Source organism: Drosophila ananassae, chromosome 3R (assembly GCF_017639315.1).
Source record: "Drosophila ananassae strain 14024-0371.13 chromosome 3R, ASM1763931v2, whole genome shotgun sequence".
Taxonomy (NCBI): Eukaryota; Metazoa; Arthropoda; class Insecta; order Diptera; family Drosophilidae; genus Drosophila; species Drosophila ananassae.
The window spans coordinates 13,341,367-13,352,489 of NC_057930.1; the positions used below are offsets into that span (position 1 = coordinate 13,341,367).

The window sequence follows — 11,123 nt, forward strand, 5'->3', positions numbered from 1 at the left end:
TTTACTTTCCAACTACTCCTATTTCGACTTGATTTTACTCGATGGTTCTTATTGAATTTGCCATTTTATAATTTTAAATATCATTTAATTTACGTTCTTTGTTTTTAATATTTACATATTATTCTGCTGTTGAGTTTATAGTTTATTATTATTTAATCATTTTAATTATGAGTTATTTCTCTATGTTATCATCTATTATCATCTATGTTTTTTTACTTCAAGTTGTGCATCAAATATTTTAATGTTCCTTTTTATTTCCCATTTAAAATTTCCGTATTAAATTTTACATTTTAAATTTAAATTTCGATGAAATTTTCGATTTTCTTTCCGGCAACACTGCCCGTCCTTGCCACAAAAAAATACCAAAAATACCCCTGAGAAAAATACCAAATTTTGTATACTAGGAAATATCGATATATATTTATATTTTGATCTATCAAGTCGAATTAAATCGTCGAAGAGCAGCTGAGCGGATTGTTTACAAACGGAAAACGGAAGACGTCCTAAGCGGAAGTATCTAAATAAATTGGCGGCCCGGAAATGGGAAATGCGAGCGGAAAGCGGGATACGGATAATCTCTATACGTCGGAGGAACTCCGGATGCTGGAGTCGGCATACAAGAATGCATCTGGCGGAGCCCTGGAAAAACTGACCCAGGACAGATTGGTGGTAAGTTGGGGGCTTCTTTGGGGCTGCTGGTTGTGTGTGAGGGCCAACAGAGCAAAAGCAAAAAATCAATGCATACTGCAAGCACCCAGCTGGGGGTCAGGGTCGCAAGTTCAAGGCCGCCCGGAGACTGAACTTCCTTCGGAGATGCAGAGGAACCCCCCGGATAGCCAAAGTCATGGGATTGCCTAAATGACTGCGTGACAAATGACGCTCCACCTGCTGAGGCCCTTATACCCTGTAGAGGGTATATTGATTCCCCCAGATTTTGGCCAAGAAATGAAAGTGCCACCAAAAAGCCAACAAGGCGACCAACAAGAGACAAAGACGTCGTTGAAAAAAAAACCGGTTTTACTTTGAAAATAAGAACAAATCCAAAAAAATCGATTTGCTTACATCACATGCGTCTTAAATATTTGTTTTAAATAATTTTCTTAAATAAATTTTCTAAAAGAAAGAGCAATAATATTAGAGAATTAAAAAGATTAATAATTTTCTTATATAATACATTTTACAAAAACCAAAATCTTAAATATTTTGATTAATTTTTCTCACACACATATGGAGCTCAAGAAAAGTCAATAAACATTTTGAAAAAAAAGTAATAAACAATTTATTCTCACAATTTTCAAAGTAATACAAAGAAAATATTTCCTAATATTTTCAAAAACACTTTCGTATATCTTGATTTCAGATTAACTTTTAAAGACCCATTCAGTAAGTCAATTAATCATCTAAATTTAGGCCAAGAGCCTCTTGCTTTTGAAACACAATCAAAATAATAAGTACATCTTGGGCCGTTGCAGGTGCCACCAGTTTCGACAAAATCTTGACGAAAATTTAAATTTATCGCCGCATGCGGTTAAAATTCAATAATTAAAACCGAATACACCCGAATAATGTATGCAAGCTTTTTATAGACTTTACATAATCCCGTCGTCATGAAAACAAAATCGAATAGGGTACGAAGGGTGTCCATATCGGGACAACTTTGTTTTGTTATCAGTTTGGAATTGATAAGTCCGCGGGCCGCGAGGTAAACGTGTCGGGAACGAATTTGTCTAATTTGTTTGCCCGGCGCATTTCGTTGTTTGTCTATTGCTTTGTGGAATTTGCTTGCTAACGAATTAGTCGTGATTTCGATGACTCTTCGGGGCTGTCAATTAGGGCCACCTAGTCCGCCCAATTGAATTAAAAATAAACAATATGCTTAACCCCTATTTATGAGGGCATAACAAAATTGTTGCTCCCTTCAGTCATCAAACCTAATGGGTTAAATCTGTGTCAGCATTTCCCAGACCTTGGGGCCCTTGGGGACAAGAATTCGCTGACACCAGCAGGAAAATGATGTTTGCGTATCCGGTGTGCGCCGTTTGTTTATTTCAATCTCTTCATAAATTTATCGCTTTTTGTTTCAAATAAAAAAAAAAAAAAAACAAAACAGGAAACTTGGTCGCAAACCATCGAACGATCACTGGCCGAGAGCACGGCTCAGTTTTTGTTTACACCGACAAAGCCGGGACAGTCATGTATCAACATTCCCCTGCGGAAATTTGGAGAGCCCTTCTACATCATGGAACGGGGCACCATCGACCAGAAGCTTCAAATGCTTCTCTCCTCGCTCCAGAGATCCGGAAACGACACCTTCAATATCAAGCAATTGGAGCAGGTGAGAAATAAAATACCTTTAATGGGAAATATTATTGTTATCACATTAGTTTCTTTTGTTTTCTTCAAAACAAGCTAGAGATAAACATATCACATCTCTCATTAATAAAAATATTAATATAATATGTATTTTAGTACATCTATTCGGTCATGAAAAGTTACGTGCATTTGGAGACCACATCGAAGGGTTCTTGCATCAAGGACTGGCAGGATTTGGGCTTCAACACCACGGAACGATCGACCTGCACCTTTGCCAAGGGTCTGATGCGTAACCTTGGAAAGGAACTGGAGCACAGTATGCCCAATGAGGCACTGGAACGATGGCTTCACGTCACTCCCCAGTTCCTGCAGATTTGGCGAGAAGTGTTTAGTCAGTTATATTCCCGTCATGGTGGCAGTAAGCGGAATATTATCAAGGAAATAGAAATACCCATTCTTCCAGAGCTGTGTGGTGAGGAAATATAACACGTTTTTGCCAGGAAAACCATGTAATTTTGATTCATTCTTCAGATGCCCCCCAAAATAGTCACTATCGCCCCATCATCGAACTGCCACATGTCGTCTACATTAACGCTCAACTGCCGCGAGAGCTGCGTCACAAGTGGCGCTTCCTCTTCTCATCGAAAATCAACGGCGAAAGCTTCTCCACAATGCTGGGCAAAGTAATGGATAAAGGACCAACGCTGTTTTTCATCGAGGACGAGGATCAGTACATTTTCGGTGGTTATGCGTCGGAATCCTGGTCACTTAAGCCCCAATTCGGTGGCGATGACAGTTCATTGCTCTACACTCTGAGCCCGGCAATGAGGTGTTTTACGGCCACTGGATATAATGATCACTATCAGTATTTGAATCTGAATCAGCAGACGATGCCGAATGGCCTGGTGAGTAATGTTTATAATCCATTGATTGATTGCCTTGCTAATTGTTTATATCTTTTGGGAATACAGGGAATGGGCGGTCAGTTTGATTTCTGGGGCCTCTGGGTTGATTGTATGTTCGGAGATGGACAGAGTGTTGAAAGCTGCACCACATATCGGGATTACGTGCAGCTAAGGTAAGCTGAAGAAGTAAAAACTATACTCTATATATTTATGTTTACATTTTTTAAATTTCATAAAGCAAACGCAAGCAGTTTAAGATTCGTAACATGGAAGTCTGGGCCGTGGGTGACTTACCGGTTAAAGATGAGGACGAAGAGGGAGCAGGTGATGGTCAGGTAAGCAATTACTATATAATTTGAAGTATATATTGTGTATTAATTGAATATCTTTCTGTAGAAACGCTCTATATTGGACAGTAATTTGGAAGATCGCGCCATGCTCGAAATTGCTGGAAAGAAAATGCATTCGGATGGTTTACGTGAACCTGGCATGGATGATTGATATTATATGAAACAAATGAGATCCGTAACTTGGTTATATCGTATTCAAGAATTTATAAAACCATGCCCGGTTTGGGTGTGCAGCTAATAATTCAATTATTTTTACTTTTTGCCTTATCGCGATCCCTATGAAATCACAAAACATGCAAAAGTCCTGTGAACAAAGTAAAGTATTTGTTCAATCCATTCCTATCAACGTTTTTGTTAAGCTATTAATGTTTATATATATACAATGTATAATGGATATAGTTTATGTAATACTGAGAGTATTGTTGTTGCGTTTTAGATCATAAAAGTTGGAAAAGTGAAATCATTTCAAAACTCTACTATAACAATGAAGCTAGTAAGAAAAATTAATAAGCAATGTTAAATCGTCGAATTTTCCCCTTTTTATCCAGCGTCAATAAAATGCAAAATATTTGCTGAATTCTAATTTATTACGAAGACTTTAAACTAATCAACAGTGGTGGATTTTAATATGGGACCGACATTTAATGTTAGTTAAGATGTTTAAGGGCTTTAATATCTGTGCTTTTCGAAACTATAGGATAGTTTTAAAATTTAAAAGATCAACCAAAAGCTTGGAATTCTGAAGAAAGTCTTGAAATTATAATTATTAGGTGGGTTTCTTTTTAGCAACTGTCCTAATATTCCGAAAGACACAGTATTATTTATAAATATTTTAAATTCATAATTGTATGCTTTAGATATCCACGGCATAGCCGGAGAGTGTCACTCCGGGAGCGATTTCCTCCTCAACATAGGATCCTGCCTCCTCGAAGGATCTGGCGTTGTTGTCCTCGAAACTGCGACCCACACTGGTTGGATTCTGTCGCAGCGTTGGTGTCCGTTGCTGTTGCCCAAAGTTCCTGCTCACCCCATAGTTTCCGGACGAGGAGTTATAACCTTCGTCCTCCTGGAATCTACGGCCCGTGGACCGGAGCTTGGGCGCCTGGAATGTGTGCTGATCTGCGTCCGATCCGCGACGATTGTGGAAGTCATAGGTGCTTGTCTCGGAGCCCCTCGGATAGTTGGTCTTTCGCAGCATGGCCTTGAAGTTGAACGGTGGATCCTCAGAGTTCTAGAAGATTTAAAGTTAATTATTAAATTTATATTTTTTTTTTTAGTTTTTACTTCTCCTTCGTTGCGTGCCATGTTCTGGAGCTCTCTCACCGGGTCCGATGGTGGATAGGACGATCTCTGCTGATAGTTTCGCTGCTGCTGGCTGGGATTATTCCGATAATAATTGGACGAGGGCATGGGCGGTGGAGGAGGAGGTGCAGCATAGCCCTTCAGGGAATTGCGTCTGGATCCCGAACGATGGACACCCCAGTTCTGGTTGTTACTGTAGCTATTGTAGGCATTATTGTAGGCATTCATGTTCATTTGCATTTGGTTTCTACAAGAAATTAATTATTAATAGGATTTCAAACTTAGAATGATTGCTATACCTTCTCAGCTGCTGTGGGTCCCTGAAGAATCCTTGATTATAGATGTTATCGCTCTCGCCCATGCGGTCCCAGTTGGTCTGGCAGGCCTGCTCCTTTTTGTAGGCATTGTAGGTCAGGGCACACGAGGTCATCGAAGGATTGCGCTGCAGAGGACTGTCCCAAGGCTCGTCGTCTTCGAGGTTCTGCATCAGGAGCTGATTGGGGAACGTCTGACGGGAGATGGAGTTGGCCGGATCGACCATGTACTGGGTGTCGTAGAAGGGGATCTGATCCAACCGGAAAGGCATCTTTTTTATGGGCACTGGCAGGGGTCCCAGCTGGGAGGAGTTGACCTCCCGCATGTTGATCCTCTCGAAGGGCACAGCCCGGGTGCACTTGTTCAATCCGGCCACCATGCGTTGGTTGTAAATGTGGACCTGAAGGACAAACATCAGGACAAGTATTATTTGACTTTTGGAGACTCACCTGTTGCGATAAGTTGACAAAGTCCTGGAACCGCGCCGCCCTGTAGTACAACAGAACCTGGAAGATGGACTTTTCGCGCCATTTCTTGGCATAGGGCCGGATAAAGTCCGCCGTGTTCTCATTCAACTGCCCGGTCTTCTCGTTGACCAGCGGGGGTAGACGGATCCGTTCACGGAATCCCCGGTAGGCTAGAAAGAAATATAAAATAAAAATGAAAAGTGGAAGTAGAGTGAGCCACTAAAAAAGAGCAGAAATAAAAACAAGTCGGTCAATAGGTGGTGGTGGAGGGATCGGTGTGGAGAATGGGTGGGAAGTCGCCTTAATTTAATTAAATTTTCATTTCTTTTCTATGCAGCACTTATAATTCATCTCTCTCCGCAGGTGCCGTCGATGTTAAGTGTTATGTCTCAGACTGGGCTATAAGCCGATTGGTTGCATCAGATACCAGATACAAGATACAAGAAAATGGGTGGTGCACAAGGTGCCAGCCACCACATTTGACACCACTAAGCGGCTTAAGTGGTTGCATAGACCGTAGACTAGTTGATTACTTTGTTGGTTTTCATTTTCTGGATTTTATTGGTTTGTAGAACGAGTAGTAGTAGTAGTAGTAGTAGTTATAGTGATAGTAGTACGAGTAGTATCGATCGATATAGTGATATAGAGTGTGTATAAATGGTTTATATATGTCTATAGTATGTGGCCTATTCCTCGGTGGAGGCCTGCTCGATTTTGGAGATTCGCACCGCCGCCAGAGCCTCGTCCATGCGGGCCTCAAGGAACATCTCCTCCGCCTCCGAGGGCGTCTCACTTATGTCGATGTGCTCCTCTTCGAACTCTTTTAATTTATCCACCTGCGTTTTTTTACCTTTTTGTATCTTGGAGGCTGCCACATCGTGATGCTCCTGTCCCTTTTTGCCCACTATATGATGGGGTTACAGAAAATTAGTTTTCTTTTAATACTATTTTTTAATTTGGAAAACGTACTTTTGAAAACTTTGCCGCCTTTGACTCGTTTTCGTGCCAGCAAGGCGCGCATCATGGACTGGACTTTAATAACCTTCTTAACCTGTACTTCATATAATCTGAAAGTAAATTGTTTTCTCTTGAAATTAAGTTTTAATTTTAAAGTTTAATGTCCCACCTTGACAAGAACTCATCATTGTAGTAACGTAAGAAGACCTTGGTCTTGCCCAAAGCCCATCCCTCCATCTTGAGACGCAAGAACAGGAGGCGGCAGTTGTCCTTTGTCATTTCCACAGGCTCATCAAAGTCAAAGGCCAGAAATTGGTAACTAAATGGAAAGGACATCACAAATTGTTAAGCTTTTGCTTGATTTCATTTTGAAACAAAACCTACCGCCTCAGGAACTCCTCGAAGGGCAGACGTGAGCTGAAACCCTTCTGCCTGGCAATCACCGTGTCCAGGACACCCAGGGCCTTCATCTGCTGCTGCACCACATCCGAGTGGAAGGCCCTGGGCCTGTACTCCAAGTCGGCCCGAATGCATCGGACAAAGTGCACCCCGAGACTCGGATTCTGGCTGAGCATTTTGAGCAGGCTGAGACAGGTGAACCGGAAGTTGGCCGCCAGGGTACGGAGATTATTCACCTGCGAAATGCAGCCGGCACTCAGGGTGTTCAGGGCCTACAATGAAGAGTTTAAATATCATTTTAAATAGTTTAAAATATATAATTACAAGGTAGAACTTACATAGGACCTGCGTTCGGTCTCATCTTTATGCTGGATAGCCTCGAAAGGCATTGTCAGGTTGCCGGCCTTGGTCAACTGATTTGTGAACATGGCCATGATACTCTCGTCCAGCGAGGACCGGAAGGTCTCGATCATTTCCGGCGGAACAAAGTCCCTGTTAATGTCCGTAAAGGCACGCGTATCGTAAATAATACGGCCCGTATAGTGAGCCACGGAAAGTTCAGTGGCAGTGTGCTTCTTCACAAACTGGCTGTGTTTCTCAGAAACGCGATCTGTTTTTTGAAATTATAACCTTTAAAAATCAAATAAAAATATATATGTTGGAGTAGATTATACCCATTATCAAGTCCTGATCCTGGCAAGATCTAGACGCATCATCGATGATATAGAACAGACCATCCGGCTTGGTTAGCAGATTGTCGAGTGCCGTTTTGTTGTCGTAGAAATTGAAGTTGACAGTGTCTATATCCTCTGCCTCCATTTCCAGCATTTCACTGATGAAGATCCTTTGGTTATAATGGTACTGCATCTGTTCGTTCAGGGTATTGATCATCAGCTGTTCCAGACCATTGCGATTGAAGCACTCGAAGCCGAACATATCGTGGATAACAATGGCGTTGGTGTCGCCACTAAAAGTTTGATTTTCCCAGTAAATAAAATTTATAAAAAATATATATGATGTAATTTAAGAACTTACAATACAGCCCTGGGGAAGGACATGTTCATGTTGATCCTGTTGATGATAAAGTCCACCAATCGTGAGTAAATAGTGCTGGCCACTGCATCTCGGGCATCCCGAGCTTCCTCCGTGGTGTATTGGCGCCTCTCGGCAATGCCTCCTTTCACCATAATGAAGTTGGTCAAGGACCACATGAATTTCTTTTCATCCACTCTCAGTAGCTCTGAAATCCTTGACACAATATCCGTGTTCTCAACTTCGGCATACTTTCCAGACTGCCGGAAACGGATGTTTCCAATATTCAAGATGGCTGCTAGTATTTTGCGAACAGTTTCCAATTGCTTGTGATTGAAATCCAAATCACGAAGGATATTTTCAAAGTCCTGGAAGTGCTCGACATTTCCCTCGGGATCATCTCGACGGTATTTCAATTTCGATGGCGGAACTTCCGGTGGAACACGCAGATATCGGTAGTTCCTGTCGGCCTTGAGATTGTACTCCTTCAGTTGATTCTGCTTATTTATGAAATCGTAGAAGTAGTAGAAAATGTGGAAATTATGCTGGGTGCCATCCGTAGTGGCCACCCTCAGCTTCTCCAGCATATACATATTGAATACCGCTCCGCTCATCTTTCCGGTTTTTCCGAAAGTCAAGCAATACTGCAAGACACACCTGGTAGAGTCGTTGTTCACCGGAGTGCCGGCATTCACCAACATTAGGATGGCCTTGATGGAGCTCTCCACGCGTCCCGTGGCTCCACGGTTGCCGGCGCCCAGGTAGCACAGGTGCTTGATCAGCAGCTTGGCATTGGTCGACTTACCGGAGTAACTCTCTCCGGATAGCACAATGTGCTGGGGCTCACGGTGGTGCAACATGTCCTGGTAGGCGATGTCGGCCACGGAGAAGATATGAGGTTGATTCTCAGAACGTGACTTGAAGCGGTACTTGGCATGGAACTGGAAAAAGTAGGACAATTGTATAAAAGTAAAATCATCTTAATCTCTATAACTTGACTCACCTCATCGGGAAACTCCTTGCGAATATCATTTGAATTCAGGGACAACAGAATATCGCCAATGAAACTGTAGGATTCTCCCATCATCATGCGATTTCGCAGCGACTCAATGATACTCTCATCCACTGGATTCTCCAGGGCAGCCAAATCTTCTGGGTACATCCTCTCCGGCTTCTCATCGAATCTCTTCACATAGCCACGATCCACAAAGAGTTCTGGCTCCTTGTAGAGCGATTTCACGTCCCTGGAGAGCTCCAACATCTCGGAAATATCCGAACGCATCTCGTCCTCGTTTTCAATGAGCTCAGTTAAGAATGGATGCTCCACCATTTCGACCATCATGGGACGATTCTCGGCATTCTTCTCCAGGCATTCGGAGACAAAGTCATTGATCTGCTGCGACCAGTTGGTGGGACGCATCAAGGTCGGCGGAGGATTCCTCACAATTTGGAACATGGCCCTGGTGGGATGCATATCCGCGAATGGCGGCTTTCCATCGGCCAACTCAATGGTGGTGATGCCCAAGGCCCAGACATCCGCCCTCACGGTGATATCCGGCTCACGGGCCTCCATGGCGGCCACCACTTCCGGTGCCATCCAGCAGGGTGAACCGATGCAGGTTCCCCGTTTCCCCAAAGTCGAATCCACCTGACGCGACAGTCCAAAATCGCAAAGCTTAACTCTACCATTTTTGGTCAAGAGGATGTTGTCGCCGCGAATGTCCCGATGCAGCACATGATTGCGGTTCAGCTCGATGGCTGCCCGGCAAGTCTCCCGGATGATATAGGCAATGTGCTCCTCCCGCATACGGCGGTCCAGCTTAAGGAGCTTGTTAACCATATCCACGGCAGTGCCACCGGAGCAGTACTAAGAAAGCATGATAGAAATGGAGAAACTTTTAAGCTTACAGAACCCCACTTATATTTTCTTCCAAAGTCTTTGATTTTCTTCCCAAACTCACCTCCATGACAAACCATATCTCATCGGGTCCATTGGGCTTCGATAACTTGTAGACCCCATAAAATTCCGGTAGATTCGGATGGTCACAGTAATCCCTCAGAGTGCGATACTCCTCCTCGATGGAGACCTGATGCTCTTCATCGTAGTGCTGGATCTTCAAGGCCACAATGCGATCATTGTCCAACTCCTTGGCCCGGAATACCTTGGCATTCACACCCTGGGCTATCTCCTCATAGATCTCAAACTTATCCGTCGGATCCGGTAGTTGCGAATACGGTAAATACATCCTGACACAGTTTCTAGTTCCTTAAAAAATATAATAGATTCTTGGTCGATATCACCCTTTTATTTTCACAAATCGCATTAGACATTGACTGGCTGTTGCATAAGAACGAGGTGACAGCACTACGAGGGCTTCTCTGGGGTTACGAAACGGTTGCAAAAATGCTCTAAATATGTTATTTTTTTATTCTATTCATTAAAATTGATATAGTAGATAGTCAAAAGGACCACAAGTTTTCATAGACAGTTAAATTTAGAGGTTTATATTTGGGGTTTATCAAGTATTAACAATAAAGAGAGTAAGTAGAATTTCGGGTAATTTTTTATAAGTTTCCAAGGACATTTTCAAAATCTTAGCTTTGTGGGTTTTTCAAAAAGTGAAATTCAAAATTTTATCCAATTCGTTTATTTAAGTTTTCGCCTAGCAATTCGAAACCGTTTGCATAATCCTCAGATGAAAGGACCTTCGAGAACACTCGTGATATTTCAAAAAAAGCTTTTTCCTCATTCAAATGCTACAGCAATATAGCGTTTTAATTTCTGGGCCACAAAATGTATAATCCTTGAGTATGAACCTTTGGTTTTTTAGGGTTTTAGTTCTCTTTTTCAAAGTATCAACTTTTTAAAGATTTTTTTAATAACTTCCCGAACCGACCGCACGCAAGCAGCTCGAACCGCTGCCGAAAGCCAACTAAATGGTGGCCAAATGCTATTGACGGCTTTTCACTGGCTAGGAAGGAAGCCCTTCAGTGGGCAGCAGTAGTGGCCATATACCTTGGACAACTATTTAGCCAGGCTAATTCAATTAACGGCGGCGACATTCACGTGCCAGATCAAAACA

The 11,123-nt window shown here is 42.6% G+C and overlaps 2 protein-coding genes across 2 annotated transcripts; one reads left to right on the top strand and one right to left on the bottom strand.

Moving 5' to 3' along the window:
* The first annotated feature begins 416 nt into the window (after positions 1-416).
* LOC6496856 (MTOR-associated protein MEAK7) lies at positions 417-4,151 on the top strand. Its single transcript, XM_001963228.4, has 7 exons — positions 417-669; positions 2,111-2,335; positions 2,470-2,785; positions 2,845-3,218; positions 3,285-3,391; positions 3,457-3,553; positions 3,615-4,151. The coding sequence occupies exons 1-7, from the start codon at positions 541-543 to the stop codon at positions 3,717-3,719; spliced, it is 1,353 nt and encodes a 450-aa protein (XP_001963264.1). The 5' UTR covers positions 417-540; the 3' UTR covers positions 3,720-4,151.
* Positions 4,137-10,993, bottom strand: LOC6498659 (neither inactivation nor afterpotential protein C). Its single transcript, XM_032455110.2, has 14 exons — positions 10,858-10,993; positions 10,002-10,306; positions 9,044-9,907; positions 8,044-8,981; positions 7,683-7,975; positions 7,347-7,618; positions 6,994-7,280; positions 6,779-6,928; positions 6,622-6,719; positions 6,503-6,556; positions 5,635-5,822; positions 5,170-5,585; positions 4,853-5,117; positions 4,137-4,799 (listed from the first exon to the last, which is right to left on the bottom strand). The coding sequence occupies exons 2-14, from the start codon at positions 10,284-10,286 to the stop codon at positions 4,422-4,424; spliced, it is 4,488 nt and encodes a 1,495-aa protein (XP_032311001.1). The 5' UTR covers positions 10,287-10,306; positions 10,858-10,993; the 3' UTR covers positions 4,137-4,421.
* Positions 10,994-11,123: the final 130 nt, after the last annotated feature.